The sequence below is a fragment of the Miniopterus natalensis genome, chromosome 14 (genome assembly GCF_054644295.1).
Source record: "Miniopterus natalensis isolate mMinNat1 chromosome 14, mMinNat1.hap1, whole genome shotgun sequence".
Classification (NCBI taxonomy): domain Eukaryota; kingdom Metazoa; phylum Chordata; class Mammalia; order Chiroptera; family Miniopteridae; genus Miniopterus; species Miniopterus natalensis.
Window position 1 is genome coordinate 54148203 of NC_142094.1, and position 23343 is coordinate 54171545.

Here is a 23343-nt window from a genome sequence, read left to right on the forward strand (position 1 = left end):
ATAGCGCAGAGCAGTAGCTCCTCGCCTAGGCTCGGCTAGCTGTGGCTCATCATGGCCCATGTGGTGGTCCATGTGCTACCCTGGCTTCGGCTGGCTTTGGGGGCTGTGCCTCTGAGGCCTGGCAGTCCCAGCTAAAATTCTGCAAATGTTCCAAAGAAAAGTCAGCTGCATCCTTTACCACTGATGTTGCTGCAGAGTGTGGACGACATAGCACTGCTTCAAACACACCTGCTTCCATTTTGTAAAGTTTCTGGAAGGGCCATGACATTCACTCTTGGCTGGGTCCTTGGGACAAATGTGACTGAGGGAGGTGCCCTGTGGAGGTGAGCCACCCGCCTGTGACCAGATTCAGGTTCCTAGGCCTCTTCGAGCCTCAGAAGAGGCCAGGAGGGATGGGACCCCGAGCCTCACCAGCACTGAGCGGGTTGCTGGGCGGGTGCTGGGTGGCGTGAAGGACAAGGAGGGTGAAGCTATGCAGAGTGACAGCTTCCTTGTCTATTTTTAGCTCTTTTCTGCTATCTCAATGGAGCGCCTTGATTGCGAAGAATCCGGTAAGATCAGCAGCCGGGCTCCTTGACCTCTCACTGATGAGATAACTGCTCCAGCTAGACGCAGGCATCTTGTCAGCACAGAGTTGCTGGAACACGTGGCTTCCCCTGCCCAGGGCTCCTCCTGGGACATGATTTCTGCATAAGGCCCAGTCACCCTGTCATGGATGGGAATGTGTTTTCTTTCAGAATCTCTCAAACCAGCCATTCTAGAACGTTCCCTCCAATCAGACTCTGCAGCTCCAAGTCCTGGTCATTGGACCCTGCCAAGGACCCCAGGTTGTAAGGGGATGCTTTGGCTTTGCACAACCAATTTTTAAAGTCTCTTTTATTCTGCTTGCTCTTAAAAACACTTGTGTGGACTGTGGATACTTTCCTCCCCACCTCAGAGCCCCTGGAGTCCCTCGGTCACTTGCCCACTGTGCCCATTCCCACCTTGGCATGTGTGGGGGGGCAGGTACTTATATAAACTTGTGCAGCCCTGCTAGTAAGATGCACTGTTTTAATTAACTAGAAAAATGTTCTGTTCGGCTCTTCGGTAAATATTTCATTAGTGATAATATTGATAACCCTCTGTGCTGAGGTGCTCCTTTCTCCTGGGGAGCGTTAGTGAAGTGCCTCCATGGAACTCACTGCTCATCCAGAGGTGATGTCATAGGCTTCACCCTCTGCCTGCACAGCTATTATATCTGGGCTGCAGGACCTTAGGAAAAACTACAACAGAGGAAAGAAAATCTGCCAAGGCCTCATCAGGATATGGCTGGGGAGTCCGATGCCAGCACTCCCCCATCCCTGTGGGGCCTAGAGGGCCAACCCAAAGAGCACAGCCTCCATTACAGGCTCTGTCCCACCTGCCTGGACCTCCAGGTCTATCTATTAACTCCCTTGTTCATCCAGGGCCGCTGCTGAGCCTCTTCAGGGGATCACCTCGCAGTTCTGTCCTGCTGACCCTCCACCCCAGTGACTCAGGGTCAGCAAGGCCAGATGGGTGCAGCTTGAGCTCTGAGCTTCCCTTTGTCAACACTGTGCCAAGCAGCCTCATACCTGGAAAAGGCAGGATCAGGGCCCATGCCGGCCATCTGCCAGACCTCCCTTCCGCCCTAGACAGACTGCCTGCAGTGGGGCCATCACACCTGACAGCGGTGTCCTGGTGTTGGCCCGGAGGGGTCAGCACCCCTCGGGGGTGGATGGTGACAGAAAGGATGGCTGGGGTCTTGCGTATGTTCCACATTCACAGGACCCCAGGTTACCTCTGCCTGCTGGGCCTCCTTGAAACGGCAGCGTGAGTGGGCCCGGGCAAGCACCACGCGCCACTGGAGGGCGCTGTGGAGCCCCAGCCACACCCTAACCAAGCACACCAGCCAGCTTCCCAGAAGGCGGCGCGGCTCAGGTCCACACAGTGCCTCTGGCGGCAGCTTCCTCCTATTTTCCTGAACTTCCTAAACCTCTCCACTGTATGCTCCTTCATGAGCAGAGAACGGGCGAGGTCATGTCCCTTTCAGAAATCTCTGCCGGGACCACTGTGCCCTGGGCATAGCGCTCAGCACCAGAGCCTCGCCCCGGGCTCCCCTGTCATCCGTCACCCCCTGGGACCCGCCGGCCCTCCGGGGGCATTTGAGGAAGATGCGCTGAGAACTTCCTAGGCTTTCCCAAGAATCCTTATCTCGGAAAACCATCCCCCTGCGACGCTTCTGTCAAGAGCAGCATTAAGCAGCGGCATTAAACACACGGTTCATAACCGTGACAGACAAGCTCTGCAAATTCACGCTCCTGTTCGCTGTCAAGACCAACCTAGAAACGTACCGCATCTCAGCCCGCTGCGGAAACGCCTGGCTTCCAGGAGCCCAACTGCAGGCGCTTGTTCTGGCCTCAGCCCGGTCCCCCCGGGCTGTGACTGGCTGCACCCCGAGACTGGGCCAACAGGTGGTCTCCTCCGCCAGGGGGACCTCGCTGGACGAGGCCAACGCTTCTCAGAACCTTCCCAGCATCCTTCATACCCTCCCCACCTTCCCAGCACCCTCCCCACCTTCCCAGCATCATTCGTACCTTCCCAGCATCATTTGTATCCCAGCATCATTCGTACTTTCCCAGCATCCTCCACACCTTCCCAGCATCCTCCACACCTTCCCAGCATCATTCGTACTTTCCCAGCATCCTCCACACCTTCCCAGCATCATTAGTACCTTCCCAGCATCCTCCACACCTTCCCAGCATCATGCGTACCTTCCCAGCATCCTCCACACCTTCCCAGCATCCTCCACACCTTCATACCCTCCCAGCAACCCCCCCCTCCGCATCTTCCCCGCATCCTTCATACGTTTACAACACCCCCCACCCCTCCCTCGCACCTTCCCCGCATCTGTACCTTCCCGGCATCCTTTGTACCTTCCCAGCATCCTCCGCGCCTTCCCGACATCCTCCGCGCCTTCCCGGCATCCTCCGCACCTCCTGGCAGCCACCGCACGTCCCTAAGCTGCGCCCCGCCCCTGGTACCTGCCTCTCTGGAGAAGGCTGCAGCTCTGCCCCGTCGATGGCCCGTCACCGGACACTCCCCAGGTGCGGTGGAAGAAGGTGGTGGACAGCGGATGAGGCCCCTTCGTGGCGTCTCCCTGCAGCTCCGGGGGAGCTGAGACGGACCCTGCCCTGGCCGCCTCTCTGTATAGACTCTTCTTCCCCAACTCACTTGACTCTTGGGTCCGTATGACCATGGCGACCGGCTCAGGCGTGCGTGGCTCTCCGGGATCTCGTCCATGCAGTTACTTAGGTGCTGAGGGTGCATCGTGGACGAGAAGCCTGTGTAGCTGGGGAAGGATGGACGTGGCCGGCAGGGCAGTTATTCTGAGCCCGCCCCGTAAGACCTGCCGCAGGCACACGCAGAGATGAGAGAGCAGTGATTTTCTGCCCTCATCTGAAGAAACGGGCCTGTGGTCTGTGGGGACTTGCAGGGGAACGTGAGCGTGACGTCTTCGTGTCTGAACCAGGAGAGCTCTGTGAGTGGCCAGGGGTCATCTTCACCCCTCCATAGTGTTAATCGGCCTCTGCGGGACTCTGCCCGGCCGTCCCAGAACACCAGACCCTGAGGAGACCATGGTACCTGCTGCTTTAAGTCTGAGATTCATGGAGGTGACACGCCAGCATGGCACCAAAGACATGAAAGTATGGTGACAGTGACAACCATGATGTCAGCAATGGAAGGAAGACACGGTGGGCATTTGGGGTGGAAAGTGATGGATTCTTTCCCGGAGTGTTTACATGAAGCTTCCAAATCACAGACGTCTGGATGTTCCCTTCAAATTGTTGTAGACAGCTCTGGCCTCGGGGCTGTCTGGTCCCCTCTGTCTTTCAGGAACTGTGACCCAGCCCTCAAGCCCTGAGAGTGAGGACCCCACCCCAAACCTATCGCAGAAAGTGTGACTGAAGGAGCAGAGGTGTCATCTCGACTAAAGCCATGAGTCCAAGCACTTGGTGTCTGGGGGGCAGTCTCCCTGGGCCCAGAGGAACATCCTAGTGTGGAGCTCACAGCAGCAGCTGCTGGTCTGGAATGAACTTGGCCTTTGGCCAACCCACTTGCTCTTTCGGTCTGGTGAGCTCTGCAGGGGCCAAAGGATGGGGGTAGCCACCCAATTTGAAATATACAGTCAGAATTGGGACATTTTATTTCCTTCAAATCCGTAGGCATGCTGAGCAAAGCTCCTACAGAGAATGACGCGCTGGACTGGCCAGCCTATTCCTTCTAAATTATGCTCTCTGTTCACAGAGGCACAGGACAGTCTCACAGCGCCTGCTGGGCTTCTTTTGGAGTCAGTTGGGGGATCCGTTTCAGAGCTTTCAGAAGCTTGCCTCAGAATGTTTACATCGGAATCCCTCTAAGAAAGAACCTGGAGAGGATTTCATGGGGATTTTCAGTGTAACACTTCATCCTGGATGCGTTCCAGGCTGCCCGTTCTCAGATGTGTGCCTTCCGAGTGTCTCTTCCATGCACAGCCAAAGCACCTGTGGGGTTCTGGGTGGGCGAGGGGTATACATCAGGCAGGGGTGCAGTGCCTGGCACCCCTACCGGGCGTTCTGCAGATGGGTGTCCCCCTCGCATACCTCGGTTTCTTAGGTAGAACCATGAACCGAGGCATCAACACACTCTGAAAAGTGGAGAAGCATGATAATGTGTGGCACTAAATTTGGTGTTAATCACTTGGAAGAGAATGAACCTTTACACACCTACCATGTTGGAGGGAGAAGGGTGCCCGCCCTGTACCCGGGCTGAGGTCCCCCTGCCTCAGAGGGAGCTGCGTCCTAAGACAAATCCTCTGAGGGAGCTCGGCCTGTGGCTGTGAAGGGGAGAGGGCAGCACCTGCCCCTGTCCCGGCCCAGGCCCCGGAGGCTGGACGGGCTGGACTCTGGAGAAGCCCTGTGGCCCTGCCCTGCTCACAGTAGTTCCCACCTCAGCCAGGGCTCCAGCCAGCCAGTGAGTGGCCGCTCTTCATTGTGAGGGCCACCAGTGGCCACCAGGGACACACGCCTCCAACACTGGAGCGGCCCAGAAGCAGCCCCGGTGCAGGGAGCAGAAAACCTGAAACAGTATGTTGAGAAAGATGAAGGAAGGGCGGGGAATGACAGAGCCACATGGTGAAAGACTGTTGTAATCATGCATGAGAGAAAGGCCTCCAGGTGAGAAAGACACGGATAAGACCAGGGCACTTGCAAAGAAACAGCAAGATGCGTTAATGTGCGTTCCCAGTGGGAACTCTTCTTTTTAAGCCTGCCGGGTTTCCCCCCCATTTTTCTTTGATGACAAGTGCTAAGTTGCCCATCTCTCTCCACAAGTCCTTATTTTGGGAAATTTAACTACAGCTTCTGGTGATTATGAATGATTCTTTATCCTGATTACAATCTGCCTGGGTTTGTTTCCCATGAACGCCTCACTACAAGCTGACAGCGGGCAGGGTGCAGCCTGCTGCTCTGCCTACCAGCTGTCGGGTGCCCCTCCTGCTCTTCTGAGTAGTAGGCCCACTGGGTAAGATTTGCATGAGGACCCCTGAGCTCACCCAGGGTAGGGCAAGAAGGAGATGCCCTCCCTTCACCCCTTTTCTGAGCCCAGCTCTGAGGTCACCTGGGACCCTTGGGATCCTCCCAGCTGTGTCCTGGGTCCCTGCCCTGAAGGCGCTGTGTACTGGTTCCTGTGCCCCTAGTCTAGCCTTGACGGCAGCCCTGGGTAGCTGCCTGGACAGGCTGCCTTCGCCATGCCCACCTCTGGCCCCACCAAGGGAGAGGACCATTACCACTGCCAGGTTGGTGTTGGTGATGTCACCTACCTCGGCTGAATGTGGGTGGGAGGAGGGCAAGCCCTGGTGATACGACCTTCCCATCTGATCCAGTGCCCCGATATGGCCCCTCCTTGTGATGGAGCATCTCCATGTGTCCTACACCGTAACCTGCCTGGACCCTGGACACTGTCTTCCAACCTACCATACAATTTGCTTCTCTGTCCTGTGTGCACCCACACCCCCATGCCTCCAGCCCATAAAGGGAACCACATGGGCCCAGGTCTCTGTCCACAGGTGCTTAGAAGGGGGCCTGACTCTCAGGTGCTCAGTACATACCTGCTGGGGAGGAGTGAAGGCTGTGTAGCTGAACAGAGACATGCCCAGAAGAGGAAGATCATCTTGCACCGTCAATGAGTCTTATTTGCAAACTGTGAAGGCAAATCCTTGTGACCTCAAATGAAACCTCACCTGATTGTTGGCTGTTAGACTGTAAAACCTCAATTGCTGTCAGGATAACAAAGGTTAATTTAAAATCTCTTTACAACCTTTGCTACATGTAGTATTCCCACTCCTGACATGCCTTGTAGATGGAAACACTATTCTTTAACTGGTGGTTCTTTGTGCCCCCCAGTACAGTCATCCTAACATCTATTCTAACATCTCCACACCAGTGTTTCTCACGGAGGGGCCTGATATCACAGACCCTGTCAGAAACGCATGTCCTCAGGCCCCCTGCTCAGACCGATTTGGACTCTGGGGTGGGGCCTGGCAGTCGGTGCTTTGACAAAGCCTCAGGAGGTTCTGGGGCTTGGTTGAGCTTGAGAACCCTGCTGCACAGTCTCAGCAGTTTAAATCATCACACTAGTTGGGATTCACAAATGATACACACTTGGACGTGTTCAGATTTTATGTGTAAAACTCACAAAGATCTATATATCAATCACTTAATCTTCTTTCCTTTTTCCTCCTTTAACGTGGTAGTCACAGGATTATTTTGCAGATCCAGGAGCATTTACTGAAGCTCCACCAAAAATGGTTACTTATGATGGCTGCTAACAGGAAAAGACAAGAATTTCCATTAACATGACTGGTCTTATTCCAAACCTCCCGAGTTCATGCAGCTTCAAAATGCTGATGCGGCTGCACCGTGGTGGGCTCCCCAGAGAGCAGAAACGCACAGCTCTGCCGTCAGTCTGAACGCCCCTCAGAGCACACTCAGTTTTGTTCTCATGACCATCAGAAGACAGGCCCCAGGGTGTTGTGGAGCAGTGCTGAGAAGCAGGTTCAAGACCATGACAAACGCAGGTCACACCAAGAAGAGGTGTCCTTTGTGATTAAACTGAAAGACCGGCATTAGCCCTGACCTGAGGAGTTTGACCCACGGGCCTCTGAACCACAGACAGATGTCCCAAGTCTCACGGTGGCCAAATCTGAATTGGGAGGAAATCACTTCCCTTGAAGAAGATGTTGGCCTCTCTCCTGCCTGCCCCATCCGGCAGCTGTCGGTGCCTCACCTGGGGACCCTCTCAGAGCAAGCCCAGTCCCCCAGGACCCCAGCAGGGAGGAAGCCAGATGTCCAGGTGGCAGGCACCTCCTTCACACCCCACACTTGACAGAGGAAAATGCATGTTGAGATTTCTAGGTCGCCGAGAGGGGCGCTCGGACTATTTTTAACTGAATCGCCTGAACTTTTTATAGAAGAACAGAGGTGGATTCTTCTTGCTCCACGGTTTCTGCCACCAATGGTCAAATCTGTCTTCAAAAATCTAAGAAAAAGGCTCAATAAAACTCAGTAAATTACGTATTTATACCTTTCTGAGTTGGAGTTCTTTTTAGAAGCTGGCAGTTGGGTTTTTAATGATCTGTACGATAACCTTTCCTAAGACGTCTTCATCATAGGAAAGGCCAGGATTCATCATGTTCCCGACACAGATAGACATAACTGGCCTGGAGCTCTGCCCAGCGCCCCACCTCCCCCTGCCTCCCAGGAGAAGTAGCCTGAGGGGCTGGGACCCACCCTGGACCCTTTACAACAGGGAGGGGGGTCAGGAAGGAGAGGCAGCTGGAGTGGTGTCTGCACACACCACAAGGGTGCATGTCCCAGTTGCAGGGTGAGATCGGAGTCTAAGGCCCCGCAGGTGAGCCCATAGTTGTTCTTGGTTAATAAATGACTTGTAGAATGATTGTTTCATGTATCACACCTCTGGATCCCCTGAATATTTTATCCCCACAGTTGTTCGAGCCCTGGCGTCCTGCCTGCCCAGAGGAGCTGGGGAAGCATAATGACCCGGAGATTCTTAGGGAATGAGAGGATGGAGGTGATGCTGGACACAGCCTTAAGCCAGGACTCAGACTTTAGTGTCAGGGTGACCCTCTTAGCACAGCCAGCACAGCTGCAGGGAGGAGGGTGCCCCCGCTGGCCACCTGTGCCACCTGCACCCGGAGCCCAGGGAACAGAGTGGTGGAGCTGAAGGGCCTTGGCTGCCTCCCACAGCTGAAAACCTTCTCAAGCCAGTGACTTTTTAATATTTCTAATGTTTCTCTTTGTGGTATTGTGATTTATAATAAAAATCTATGTATCTGGCATCAAAAAGGTCCATGTCTCAGCCCTTGGTCCCTGTGAATTCGACTTTATCTGGAAATAAGGTCTCTGCAGATGTGATTAAGGGTCTCAAGATGAGGTCATCCTGGATTTAGGGTGGGCCCTAACTCCAACCACTGGTGTCCTTAGGAGACAAAGAAGAGGGAGGTTTGAGAGAGAGACACGGGGCAGATAGAGGCAGAGATTGGGGTGATGCGGCCACACGCCAAGGAACGTCGAGGACACCGGGAGCTGGAAGAGGCAGGAGGTAGCCTCCCCTAGAGTCTCTAGAGGGAATCTGAACTGGAGTTTGGACTTCTTCCTCCAGAACTGTGTCATTTCTGTTGTTTGAGCTGCTCAGTTTGTGTGCATTTGTGCATCAGCCTTAGGAAACAAATGCCCGATGAGTCATGAGCCTCATCACCTCTCCCTTTTCCTGACCTGTGGCTCTCAGGAGCAGTCTAGGGGGAGTGAGCCTGCAGATCAGGGCAGGAGCCTTGGGGCCATGTCCACCAGAGGGTGTCTTGGCTACTTTGGACATCACAGCCCAGCTTCTCCCTGCACCTTTGGATGTGGAGCTGGCACAGGCTGCCCCCTCCCGAGGACTGTGGGCACCCCACTGACACGGAAGGTGCGAGTAAAGGTTGGTGGATGGACAGAGGGAGGAGAAATGACCCCTTTAACAAACCGGGGTGTCACTGTCAAGTGGAGAGGAAACCTCAGATGGGATTGGGACTCAGAGGCAACTTAGGAGAGTTATTTGAACAAAATTGATGTTCATAAAACAAATGTGGAAGCTCTCACATTTTTTATTTTCAGTCAATCTGCATTTATAAACATCTTTATTCAGTTTTCATTTGGGGTGGGAGGCTATTTAAATTTTCATTTCAGTAACTCAAAATAGGGCTGTTATTCTTGCCCACTTTTCCCCCCCTTGGGAAAGATTGGAAACTCCTTGCCAAAAGAAAAATAAGTCACTAGTTTAATAAATAATGAAACACAGGCAAACTACTAATGCTCAATTTTTCATAATTCTATGAATATTTCAGCAAATAACAGGAGGCTCCTTAGGTTGTAATAACAAGGCCACCAGGGGGCCAGCAGTGAAGGGCGGGGGACCTTCTTCCCCAACCTCTTGATGTCATTTGTTTAAAATTGAGGCAGGAGTTAGTTTTTTTTTTTCCATTTCATGAAAAAAAGATATTTATACTCGAGATGATGTAACAGTGGGGAATTGTAACCCCACCATTCTTTTGACATTGTTTCTGTAAATGCTAATTCTGACTAATATGTAGTTTGTTGATAAACAATATGTTTGTATAAGAATCTTAAGAACTAACTTCAGAAGATTCAGACTCCAACCTTTAGTCACCCTAGTTCCAGGAAATTTGCTGACCTTCAACCGTAGAACCAGGATGACATAGAACCAGGATGACAAAGACCAGGATGACACACACCAGGCAATCACTTGACCAGTTTTGAGGTCCTAATCAGAATGGACTGTGCTGGCCTGCATGTGGAGGACTCTTCAAGCCTTTCCCCTTGATTTCTTTGTTCTGTTTTCCCTCTCCCTGCTTATAAAAACCTCTGCCTGCACTGAGATGTGGAGATGGGCTTTGTGACAAGAGTTCTTCATCTTCTCAGGTGACTGGCACTTGAATAAACCTCCTTCCTTTTTCACCAGCGTCTGTTTTATGAGTTTGGCTTTCATAGCTGAACCTTGGTTCTGGTTATAATGACACCTCCCAGAACATGGCGTATAGGTTCTGCTCCCAGAAGACACTTGTCAGTTTAGCTGGATTCTGTTCTGGCTCCTGTTCCATGGAGAAGGGGAGTGTCAGTCAGTGAGGAGGGCAAGCAGGACTGGGCTTGCCTGCTGGAGAACGCATGTAGAGAAGTTTGTCACACACTCGCTCATGCTCAAACAGTTTGTCACACACTCACTCATGCTCAAATGCTCACATGCTCATACACACATGACCACATGCTCACATTCTCATATACACATACACTCACACAGGGCCCACCGTCCTCAGGGTGATAGAGAAAGGCCTACAATGCCAATGTGGGCTGCCTTCTCACAGGGGTCCCAGGACACAGGCTCATGGTTTGCATTTGCACAGAAATGTTGACATTTCCGCTTGCCTTCTGCAATTTCCGCCCTTATTCTGGCTCCAGCCTTTAAGAGTATAATTAAAGCCAACCTCAGTCAAAACACTTCCAGATTTCCAAGACAGCTGCTGGCACCTTTGACTGATGACAGATCCCTTCCAGCCTCTCACAGCTTCAGGAAACCTGCCTCCCTGAGGCAGGAGTAGGGGTGCCGGAAGTCCCCTCACCACTACGCCCCTGGTCAGGCTTGTTTTGGTAACAAGTGGATGCAGACAGTGTGTCCCAGGCCCTCTGTGGCCCACACACTTCAAGTACTAAGTGGGACAGTCTGGACTCACGCATGCTCTTCTCACAAAGGGACAGTCTGTGGTGCCTCATGGCTGGGGCTAAGACTCGAGGCTGATGCACAGCAGTGACTCCAAGCTCAGTGACAGGAGGACCACTTTCCTGGCAGTGTGAGGTGGGAGCATATTTTCTCTAAAGGAATCTGAGAGCAAAGTCAGGGGATCAGGCTGGTGACCTGTCCAGGCTGAGGGTGTGAACAGCCGAGTCCCCAAAGGCACCACTGTCTCCAGACCTCCATGTTCTGTCCATGCCCCTGTTCACTTGCTTGCCTGCTTGGTCGTGTGGGCAGGATATGTGGTCATCCCCACCAGTCAGATGTGGATGTTGGTGCTGGACACTGAGACACTGAGCTGGCTCAACCCCAAGGCCAGCACCCATCTCCAGGAGGGAGCTTGGTGGGCCTTTCGTAGCCACAGGCTGAGACAAAGGTCTGAGTGTGAGTTTACTGGGAGGGTGTCTCAGGGAGCACCGTAGGACATGGGTATGGGAGACAGAGGGAGGGCAGCAGGACAAGACTGGAGCATTAAGACGAGTCCTGCGAGGGTCTGGAGCTCAGTTGTGCTGGGACCCAGGACACATGGAAACCTCGGGTTCCACTGCGCCCAGTGAGGGAGCAGAGCTCTCACTCTTGACTCCCAGCAGCCTCATCAAGGGGCAGGTGAGGCAGCCACAGCAACCCGGAAGGAGGGAGGGGTTTGAACTGTGTGGAAGGTTGTGTGGGAGCCCCCACGGCTGCAACATGCGAATTCCTGAGCATAACTGAGGCAATCCCCAGGCCCCCCAAAGCAGGTGAGACCTAACGCTAAGAAAAGACACACAGATCCAAAATGCTCCCCCCATCGTGAAGTAGCTGCTCTCTCTGTTCTCATAGTGGGGCTCACCTAAGGATCCAGACCATGCAGGGCCCCATGGCATCCACCAAAGGGCTGTGCAGTGCCCCATGGCATCCACCAAAGGGCTGTGCCAGGACATCAGGGAACAGAAGGGACTGTGCCAGGCGCCCCTCGGGAAAGCAGGCACTTGGAGGGCAGGGTCAGAGGCTCAGCACAGTTTTCACTGTCCATGTTCGAGGGTGACGGGGTCATAGCTAACCTCCTAATTTAGTCTTCAACTTGGATGGGTAGATAGCGAAATTTTCTATTCCTATCAAATCACCTCGCAGCCCATCATAGCCGACTGATCTTGCATTCAAACAGCTAGCTGCCTGCTGTGTGTCGGTGCTGGGACAATAATAGGAAGTGCGTTCATACCCAGGCCATTAGCAGGAGGGAGGGAGGGCCTGCTGAATGCGGGGCTAAAAATACCAGCCAGCGCCTCAGGGAACAGAGCTGCAGGGCTTGAGGTGGAGGCTCTTTCTTCCCCAAAAGCAGGAAAGGACAGTTTCCACAGACTAGAGTGCCCTCTGTAGTCAGGAACCTTGTCAGAGCCAAGGAGGCAAACTCAGAGGTCTGGACAGCGAAATATCTTAAAGCCACCCCCCGGGGACCATTCCCTTAGCACCACCACACACCAGCTCCGTGCTCCCCACTCAGCACAGTCTGTCTGCCTCAGCCCCTCAGATATGGGTGGGTCCCTGACTCATCACTGTGGCCTGCAGCTGCTCAGTGAGGAATTAAGGGAGTGGGGCCTGAACCTCTGGGCCTGGTTCCAGAGCCAGTGTCCCCACCACCACCCTGCAGTGACCCTCGGAGCCTCGAGGCAGGATTCTGCCTGTGCCCTGTCCGTGGAATGAATGAAGACAGCCTGGTCTCCTGGGATTGTAGGAAGTGACCAGGCCTCAGGCCCACCTCGGCCTTCGCTGCTGGTGCCTCACAGGCCTGCACGCCCAGCCCGGCTCCAGTCCTGCTGTCTGTCCTGGCCTCCCTTCCTCTGTCCCTTTGTTCCTCCAGTGCTTCTTACAGCTCTTTACGCATTTCTATTTACATGTCTGCTCTGGCCTACAGGTGAGGGGGAGTCAGCACTGGCCACAGCCTTACACAGTAGTATTTATGTTCTCGAGTAGAGTCAGAGCATCACTCTGAAAGGTAAGTCTCCCTGTGCCCTCCCCTTCCACAGTTCCTTGATTCCAGTGACACCATGACATCCTCACTTGACCATGCCCCCCTCCAGCCCCCACCCCTGGAGCTGCTGCCTGGAGCCTTCTAAGGGCTGCCTGGGGTCCCCAAATGGGGCAGGTTGCAGGTCGCAGGTCGTAGGTTAGGGAGAAGCAGGGAGTCGTTGCTCAGAGTGGAATTCTGGGGCAAAGGGAGTGTGCGTTGGGAATTTCCACAGACATTCCCCAGTTGCCCTCCTCAGAGGTGGTACCAGTTTATTCTCCCACCAAAACCAGATGGCTTTCCATTTTCCCACATTCTCCCCAAACCAGTCTTGCTAAACCTTTGTCTCTTTCCCGAAATGATAGACGAAGGACACTATCTTGTTCTTCGGGTCCACATTTCTCTTTATTAGGAGATTATTGTGCTAAAATGTAGCTCGTGTCTTCTTTTCCTGGGGCTGTCTGCTGGGCGGGGGGGGGGGGGGGGGGGGGGGGGGGTCGTTTCCTACAGATTTGTAGGGTCATTAAAGGAAATCAGCTCTCCACCTGGACCACGTGTTGCCAATGTTTCCTCAGTTATTCTGAGGTTTTTATCACTTAGAACTTTTTATGGGTGCCATCAGTCTTTCTTTTATAGTCTCTGGGTTTTGCATCCTGCTTACCCATTCCCAGACCAAGAATTTTTATGATTATCTGCTTTCTTTGGGAAGTTTTTGTTCTCATTTTATTTTCTATTTAACTTGTTGATCCCTCTAGAGCTATTTTGGTGAGGTAGGGTTCCAGGTAAACTCCTCTTCATTCACCTGTCCATAGCCACCCAGTGGTCACAGGCCACTGTTGGTCACTCTCTGATAAGCAGGGCCACCTTTTCATGAGCTGTGTGTCAGGGTGTTTTTCACGCCGCTCTGCTCCCTGCATGTCCCTCTGCACCCCACCCCTCCCCTGCCCCCCCTGCCCGCCCCTGCCCCGGCCCCTGCCCCGGCCCCCTTCCTGTCCTTGCTCCTGCAGGCTGGGGAGCCTTCAGGGGACTCTGGGGAATGCGCTGCTGGACAAATTTGGCCCCTCTGCTGACTCGTAGGACAGGGTCGCGTCGCTCTGTCGCTAGGCAACCGCTGTAGCGTCGAAGGATCGCGGAGCCGGCGGCGGAGGCGCCATGGACCTGGTGATCACGCAGGAGCTGGCCCGCGCCGAGAGCCACCAGGGTGGGCGGGGGCCGGACGCCGCGACCCTCTGGGCCCGGGACCACCCGCCTGACCTGCGGCGCGCTGGGCCTGGGAGCGGGACCGGGAGGCGGCGGTTCTGAGCCCGAGGCCCCGCCGCCCGCGCCGCTGGGGGGGGGGGGACCGCGCCGGGAGCCGCAGGTGGCTGCAGGCGACCCGGCCCTGCGGCCCCCAGGGGTCGCCCCGGCTGCCAGCCTGACCCAGGCCCCTCCTGGCCCCTCCTAACCGTCCCCGCTGCTGGTGCTCACCCGCCTGCTCGGCGGTTGCCTGACAGATGCCGCCTCCCTGAAGAGGGCGTACCAGCTGATCAAGTCCGCCAACCTGGGGAAATCCGAGTTCGACCCCACCGAGAGCTTCAGCCCCGACCTGTTTGTCCTGTGCGCGGAACAGGCCCTGAAGGTCATTGCCCCAGGGGTCCCTAGGTCCGGGTTTCTGCTGGAAGCTGAGGGCCTGGGCACAGTGCCTGGTGGGTGCCCGCGGGACAGACCCCGGGACCCCTGCGTCCTCAGGGCCGCCTCAAGCTCCGTCCTGTGTTCAGGGGAAGGAGGCAGCCAGGGCGGTGCTGTCTTGCAGATGGGGCAGCCCGAGGTGAGCGAGGACTGCATCCAGATGTACTTCAAGGTGAAGGGACCAGTCACCCAGTTTCTGGGCCGAGCGCACCTGTGCAGGGCCCAGCTGTGTGCCCCCAAGTCCACTGAAAATCTGGTGAGAGCTGGCCCCCTGCTGCCACCGCCCTGCGCTTTCTTTTGGTTCCTGCGAACCAGGGGGCCTCGTGTGCGCAGTGTCCCTGCTGTCAGTGAGAGGAGGTGTCTGCCGCTCTGACACGAATAGGTGTCTGTCCTACTAGACTTCCCTGTGAGGTTGCTTTGATTGTCCTCAAAGTTCCACATCTTGCATCCCAACAGTTAATATGTGACCCTCCCTGCTTACAAATTGTGTCGGGCTACACAAATCTTTAAGTATTTTTTGTGAAGAGTTACATGACCAGGTTCATTTTCAGCGAGGTTTCCTGTTTGTTCTTCCCCAAAGCACTGGAGTCTGATTTGCATCCTGTTTGACATTTGACCTGTGCACTGTGGTGCAATGGCTGTGCCCCCAACAGCCGCCCCTGAGCCAGGCAGAGGGGAGCTTGCCAGGGAGAGGTCGAGGCTGCCCCAGAGCACACACAGCTGCGGCCTCTGGTCGGGTCAAGCTCCCACTGGGCACGGGACTCCCGGGCCAGTCTCTAGTGGGACCTGATGTTCCCAGAGGGACCATGAGCGATGATTGATGTGCCAGTGGCAAGCTGGATTTAATTGTGCATTCTTCATGTTTCAGGAGGAGTTTGAAAATTGCGTGACTCAGTACATGAAGGCAATTAACTTTGCAAAAGGAGAACCCAGGTAGGCTGTGGGTCTGCTGTCCTCAACTGGGATTATGTAAAAGGTTTGGACCAGAATCTACCAAGTGGTTCTCTCTATTCAGAATGTAGGGTCTTTTCCTTGCTCTGTGTTTTTAATGCACTTGTAGTACCAGGCACATCTCTAATGTAGAGCTGGGCTGCAGGCACAGTCCCCGTAGCTGCACCCTCTACTTTGATCAGCAGTTTCTGGGACCTGCAGGTGACTTGTGTCAGCTTCCTCTATGGGCCTCTTTACCCCAGTCCCCAGGCGTCTCGGGGGTTCAGCATCTTGGTTCTCTCCCTGTGCTAACTCAATGGCCTGTACTCCCCTGGCTACCAGCTGGGCCAACGCCTTATGTGTGTGGAAGTGATTTGACTGAGACTCCAGCACAGTTTTCTGCTTAATTAATATTTGCTCCATCAAAAGTAAATATTATTGAAACTGTTAACTTTGCACACAACCTGTGTAGACAAGACACAACATTTAAAGGAGATTTCAGCATAAATCCTGGGTTTGCTCACTCGCTGTCCTACTACCTGCCATTGATGGCCTCGTCTGGCTTACTCCTGTGATAGGTGCTGGGGATACAGAGCCCAGCCCCCAGACTCTCCCTCAGCGGGGACCTGCAGACAGGAAACCCGGTGGCTTCAAGCCGGAGGTTCTAAGGACAGTGGGTGTTCAAGGGGACCATGCCCTGGAGCCATGAATCGGGAGTGGTGGGCATCGTTGGGGCGGGGCCTGGTCACTGCTGCATTCCAGGGGTTTTGGGAACACTTGCAGAATACCTGTTGGGGAACCAGGAGCCTGGGGGGCTGTGCATGTTTCCTCATGCGCTGTGGGCCATATGTCTCAGTTGGGACTGCTGCCATCTGCTGGGGACAGAGGAATCCATGTTTCCTGCCAGAAGAGGGCTGGGGATAGGCTGTGCTGCTGATCGTGTCTCAGACTTCCTCTTCTTGTGCCACAGGTATTACTTCTTGGTCTATAATGCATCGGTCCTCTACTGGCAAATGGTGAGGCCCTTTCTCAAGCCTGGATATTACCACTACTTGATCAGCAGCCTCTCCCAGATCGTGAGCGTGTTGAATCAGACCGAGGAAGAAGACAAGGACTGGCAGGCAGAGCTGATGCTGTGAGTGGAGGTGGCCCGCCCTGCGGTCGCCCAGTGCCTCCCTGCACTCTCCCGGGGGGGTGATCATTCACAGTGCAGGTGTGGGTCGCTGCTCCAACTCTGTATTAGAGTCATGGTTTTGTGGGACTTGTCTGAAGATGTTTCTAAACTGTAGATGACATCATATGGGTATTATAACAGGACGTGTTGTTCCACTCAAAACACAGGAAATGTGAGCCTGTGCTATAGTCCTGGCTCATGGTTTTAAAAACTTAGTTCAGTAAATTGTGAATGTAGTAGATGTTTTTAGCATGAAACTCAGCCAGAGCAGGAACCACATGCTGAGCACAGGGCCACGGGGACGGCCTGAGATGCCACAGTGAGAGGTGTCAGCAAGCGACCCTTGTGCCGAAGGCACAGAAAGGTCATGTGTGACACGTTTCTGCATCCAGGCAGTGCTGTTGCAGGCCAGTGACTGGGTGAGCGTCTGCAGGACCCAGAGGATCTGCCCTGAAGCTGGAACCCAGAGTCCTGGCTTCCTCTCCTGCCTATGGCCATTAGGGGAGCCTTTGACAGAAAACATGTATAAATGTGATCTTTTCAAACGTCCTCTGTGACAACCCTGAGGACAATCCCTTTCTCATCCCTGCCTGCTCGACCCTGCTGGGCCAGACTATGGCTTGGGGTACAGAGCTGTCCCGTCGTGTGTCTTCTGGAAGTCTGTGAAACATGAATAAAGGTATAAGAGCCTGCTTAGTAGACATTTGCAACAGAAAATGGTTTCATCAGGGTTTTCTATCCGCTACTTGTATGTTATCCAGGGAGCTTCTGGAGTGTTACCTACAAGCTGGGGAAAAAGAGGAGGCCGCCAAGTTTTGTGCCACCGCAGCGCCGTTCATAAAGGCGCACACGCCGCACAGATACCGACAGATGTTTTCCGTGATGGTGAGTTGGCAGGTTTTCCGTGATGGTGGAGACAGGAGAAGTAATTTCGTTCAGTGTCATCGTTCAGAAAACTGTATAAAACCAGCCCGCAGGTCCATCCCCTGAGGGATATGAAACATGCAGACACAAACACAACAAAACGACAGCTTTTCTTCACTGTGACTCTGAAGATTTCCTCTGTAACAGCACTAACTTTAAAACCAGTGGAAAATTTGTAAGGACAAAGTACCATGACAACATGTACGAAGAGCATTCGTAATCTATAAATTTTGCGAATAGGAAATCAAGTTATATATAAAAAGCTAAATAATAAACATAATTAATGATAAGATACTTGTTAATTAGAAATATTAACGTTAAAGAAGGAATATTTGCCCAGCCGGGCGTGGCTCAGCAGTTGAGCATCGACCTAGGATCCAGGTGATCGGGGTTCGATTCTCGGTCAGGGCACATGCCCGGGTTGCGGGCTCGATCCCCAGTCGGGGACGTGCAGGAGGCAGCCGATCAATGACACTCTCATCATTGATGTTTCTCTCTCTCTCACTCCCTCTCCTTTCCTCTCTCTGAAATCAATAAAGACATATTAAAAAAATAAAAATAAAAAACAATAAAGAAGGAATATTTCCCAAGGAAGAGCTAACCACAATATCCGATCTCTACCTAATTACTCCTTTAAACCTGACTTGATACCCCATTCCACTTTATAACAGGTACGCCATGAATTGATGGACGAATCTCAGTTAAAGGAAGAAAAAAAAGGTTCCCTCAGCCTGTCCATCACTTTCCTCATTAACATGCTGAAAGGGTAAGTGTTTAGGGAGGAAGGACAGAGCGAGGTTTACCGGTGTCCTCTCTGGCCAGGGGTGTGGCTGTGTCCAAGGGGGTGGAGCTGCAGGACAGCCCTGCAGGGAGGCTTCTACCCCAGGTGAGGTTTGAGACTTGGCCAGGAAATTGAGCAAAATTAGAGTAGCTTGTGGGTGAAGCCCCGCTGGAGTGGGCTAGAGTGACCGGGGAGAGGAACTGTACCCAGGCAGAGACCTGCTGCAGTGGAGAGGGAGCAGGGTGGTGGAGAGCCAGCGTGAGTGAGGCGACAGGGGAGCAAGGAGGCCTGGGTCCTGGAGTGGCCAGTGGAAGGGCTGGGCATCCCAGGCGGCTGGCCTGGCAGAGGGGCTGGGGCACAGTGTCCTGGGCATTTTCTCAGTGATGTAGGAAGAGAGCCCGCCTGGGAGTGAGGGCGGGTGAGGCAGGTGAGAACCATCCAGGAGCCGAGGAAAGGAGGCGGATTCATTTTAGGCCTCTGTTCGGTGGGAAAACAAGGCTCATGGATTTAGAGTTTTTTTAGGATAATGTGAATAAACCCGACAGGAGTTTGGTTATTTAATGTTTGAATTACTTCTAGAAAATTGGATAAAAATGATTTACCTGAAGACGTCAACAAAGTTCTGAAGAACACCCATAAGCAGTTAGGACTTTATAATCACCAGCGCTTCCCTTTGATCAGAGAGGAGAAGTAAGTGTCTGTGTTTCAGCAGTTTCACGGCTGCGGGTGACCGTGTGAAATTCGGCGAGGGCAGAACGGGGAGGGTACAGCAGCACTGTGACTGCCCTGCCACCAGCGCAGCCACCGGGAGTCCCTGGCCTTTCCTCTGGTTCTCTTTGTGCTGAGGTCTGTACTGTTTGGGGAGCACCTGGGATATGCAACTTCACTCCCTACTTTTGAAAATCAAATTGAACTCTGGCAGAAGCACTTTTCAAGTTCTTACAAGATCTTACCCCTTTCTGACTGGCTGTGCGCCATTTCTGCAGGTGGAAGGCAAAGGTCCCCCCCGCCCCCGCATGTTGACTTCTCAGTTCTGTGCAGTCCTGGTTCCTGAATCCTCCGAGCCTGTGCAGAGTTTAAGATGGTCCTGGTTTGAATTCCGGGAGTGGGAACTCACTCGGGTTTGCAGATCCTCTGGGAGGTCAGAGCTGTGGGGGCGATGAGCAGATGGCATGTGCACGTGGAGGTGTGCGTGTTTTCTGCAAGCAGTGTCCCCTGTACCCGCTGGGCGCTCCCTTGGGGTCTCACTGTAGCCGTGAGCAGCCGGGGACCTCTCGCAGCCTCTCCCCATGCGTTCCCTCCCCCCTCCCCCCAGGACTTGAGATGGCTCCCTCCCCTCCAGTGTCTCTCGGGCCTCGCTTTTGTAAAGACTTGTAGCTTTGCTGTGGTGTGACCATAGAGGTTGTCCAGAACAGGTTGTGACATTTACATTTCCTTACAATTCACATGTGGTCAACACCTGGCCTGGAAGAGAAGGTGTGTCCTCTGCTTGCTGGGGACACAGGCTCAGTCACCTGCCGTGGGCTTCAGGTTCTTCCTGTGCCCAACCCTCAGGGGCCCTGCTGACACCTCAGGTGGCAAAAAATGTCCCATTAGATTAAAACTAGGAAGGACTAAAACCAGTAATTTCTACCTTTGTGGATTTTCCCTTCTCACCTGGGCCAGAGCTCAGGGTGGGTGGAGACTCAGGAGGCCAGGCCTGCCAGGGCCCTTGTCAGTCCAGGGCCAGAGTGGGCAGAGGACAGGGTAGGCAGGGAGAGTGGGGGCCCCGGGCACCACACCCCTGCCCAAGTCCTCTGGCTTCGTTCTTTTCCAACTTTGCTCAGGCCATCATAGGGCCTTAGCCTTTTCATTTATATTATTTAAAAAATATTGACTTTAGGGAGAGAGAGGAAGGGGCACAGAGAGAGAGAGGGAGGGGGAAGCATTTGCTGCTCCACTTACTCAGGCATCATTGGTTGATCCTCCTTGGTTGTGCCCTTACTGGGGATCGAACCCGAAACCTTGGTGCATCGGGACAGCGCCCTAACCAGCCGGCTGCCCGGCCGGGGCTCCGTGTTCTCGTTTCCTCTCTGCCTCGGCGAATGATGACTGAATGCTTCTCCTGCACTTGGGCATCCCCCTGCACCCCGTTGATGCATTGCTGCTCTGCTTTTGTTTCTAGAATCCTCTTGCTCTTTGAATTGGCTCATCTTTCTTTGACCTTGAAATGTGAGGGCATCTCCTCCAGCTGCCTCGAAGACTTGAAGAAAATTGACAGCAAAGTAAGTGGCCAGTGACCGTGGGTGTCCGGCGCCTGCCCGCTGTGGTCGGGACGGGACGGGAAGGGAAGGGCTCGGAACCCCGGGAGGCGCGCCGCCCTCGGCCTTTGCTGGCGCGGCTCGCGGCTCACGTGGGGAGGTGAGTTCCCACAGCCCTTTCCCTTGCAGCGCCTCAGAGGCTGGCCCGGTTCCCACCCGGTGTTTGTACAACGCACTTCAGGGCTGCACAGTATTTTGCCTTGGTCACAGTCCACAGCTTCCTCTCTGACCTGTTATTGGACATTCAAATCCTATTTTTATTTTTTTTTGCCCTTTCTGTAAAGGGCTGCAGGGAACACTTTGTGCCTAAAATTTTTATATGCATTTAGGATTTTCCCCTAAGTTTATTGACGTGAAATTACTAGGGAGTTCTCACTTTTAAGATTTTTAAATACACATTACAGTATTGCCCTCCAAAGAAAAAGTTCACGAGAGTGTGTGCTTCAGGTTTATTTATTTTTAATCTAAGAATGGTGGACGGTCTCTTCCACACAGCAAGGCTTGTTTCAGCAGAAAATTAAACTTTATTAAGATGAAGAACCCTGCCCTTTGAATGATACTGTTAAGAAAATGAAAATACAAGCCAGATACTGAGGGAAGTTTTTTCAAATCTCCGATAAAGGACTGTATCTAGAATATATAGAGAACTCTAAATACTCAGGAAAACAAACAGCCTGAAAAATGCAAAAGATCCAAGCAGACTTTCCCATTGGACATATGTGGACGTCAGGGAGAGACTAGGTGCTGAGCACCAGGAGCTGTGACGCTCACAACTGTGTTTGGGAAAACCTAGTTTCCTTCTGTGGGCTTCTGCCTTTGTTTTCACACAGAACACTCCACTTCTTGACACCTGATCACCCAGTGCATGGAGGTTTTTCCCGGACCAAGAATCCTCCAACCCCAGCTGGGTGTCCTTCAACTGAACTCAACTCTGACACTGTCTTCCTGGGGAGAGCATCAGACCTACAGGTTAAGGCTCAGTCCCACGAGACCCCGTCCCCCTAGATGCTAATTCTAAGTCATTGGTCCCCAGATGACCCACAGCTTCTGTCTGATGTGGCTACAAATTGGGGGTTTCCATGACCCCCTCCTCGGGTTCAATTAATTGCTAGAGCGGCTCACAGAACTCAGAGAAACATGTTTACTGGTTTATTATATCATAAAGGAAATGACGAAGGACACAGATGAACAGCTAGACCAAGAGCTACACAGATGAGGTCTGGGAGGGTCCCAAGCACAGGAGCTGTCCAGTGGAGTCGGGGTGCACTACCTCCCCGTGTGGGTGTTCACCAGCCTGGAAACTGTTAGGATTTTCATGGAGGCTTCATCACGCAGGAATCATCCATCACCCACTCCATTCCTAGGCCCTCTCCCTCCTCAAGAGAACATCCAAGCTGAAAGGTGCCAGCCTCTGACCATGGCCTGTTCTACCCCAGGACCAGCCCCTCTAGGAGCCACCCAGGACCCTACCCAGAGTCGCCTCATAGCCAAAGTGCTCCTGTCCCTTAGGATGTACAGGGTTTTAGGACCCCTGTGTGGGGACCAGGCGGAGACCTCTGTGTATATTATCTCACAACTACACTTCTGTTGGAAATGGTGCCACCCCTTGGAAAACACTAGAAGTTTTGTGAAAAGTGAAGTTTCATAACCACCTCCCAGCAGGCGTTCACCCTGACCTGCAGGGAGCAAGTCACTGAAGATCGTCTGCCAAAACTCAGAACGGAGTTTATTTAAAAATTCAATGTCCATTGATATGAACTATATTTTTTGCTCTATTAAGGAGATAATTTTTTTTTTTAGCTTTCTCACTTAAATTTTTGCATCTTTTGTGAACATTTTAAGTTTTTAAGTATATTTATGTACTGTGGTTTTTACTTGTTGAATTTCTACCTAGTACATTAAATTAAAATTTAAAATGGTCTTTGAAGTTAATGAATGTGCATGATTGATTTCATTAGAAATCCATATTTGTGTTCTGCAGGATCCTGGGAATCTGATAGAAATTGAATGCCTGGAGTATGAATTAGAAGCTTTAAGACTTGAAAATAAAATGAAAATCTACATCCGATCAGCTGTGGAGGTAAACCCTGAGCAGGAGCTGCGGACGCCCCGCTGTGTGTGGGTTTCCTGCAGGCTGTGAGAGCCGAGTTTGTGCCACGTTTAAAGGTGCTGGGATGTGGCGGGGACCCTCACCCTGGCTCTGCCTCTGGCTCCCGTGTGACAGGAGTAAGGGCAGCCTACTGTGCCTGAGTTTCTCCCCTGTGAGTACAGTGCCTCTGGCAGGAATTTCATGGGCCGGAGTGGCACCTGGGCCACCATGCTTCACAGTTCTGAGCCTGGTCCCTCATGGCTCCCGGGGCCACCTTGGCATGAGGCTGAGGGCTGGAGTGAAACTCTCTTCCTGCTGAGCTCTCCTGTGGCCTGTCTGCCCCCTACTCCCATGCACACTGATTACACTTGTCCTTGGTGAAGGTCCCTGTGTCCCCATGAAGACTCTTTGCCATCCTGACTCATGTCCTGGAAGGCAAAAGTCACCCCCTGCCATAGTGTGGGGCCATCAGTCTCCTTGGGCCTGGAAACCTGAGGGGCTCCAGGGATGAGGTAACATCATTACAAAGGATAGGGCAGGTGGGGGCCTGGGGGAGGAGAGGGAGGGACAGCCACATGAGCAAGTCCAGAAGGT

General features: G+C 53.2%; 1 protein-coding gene across 1 annotated transcript in view; it reads left to right on the top strand.

The window, feature by feature from the left end:
* The first annotated feature begins 14035 nt into the window (after positions 1-14035).
* CFAP46 (cilia and flagella associated protein 46) overlaps positions 14036-23343 on the top strand; it is a 51966-nt gene continuing 42658 nt past the window's right edge. Inside the window, exons 1-10 of the mRNA XM_087824088.1 lie at positions 14036-14084; positions 14377-14568; positions 14641-14807; positions 15420-15484; positions 16452-16616; positions 17417-17540; positions 18251-18345; positions 18940-19050; positions 20525-20624; positions 22642-22740. Of these exons, the coding sequence (XP_087680214.1) occupies positions 14036-14084; positions 14377-14568; positions 14641-14807; positions 15420-15484; positions 16452-16616; positions 17417-17540; positions 18251-18345; positions 18940-19050; positions 20525-20624; positions 22642-22740 (1167 nt within the window). The remainder of the gene's footprint in view (positions 14085-14376; positions 14569-14640; positions 14808-15419; positions 15485-16451; positions 16617-17416; positions 17541-18250; positions 18346-18939; positions 19051-20524; positions 20625-22641; positions 22741-23343) is intronic.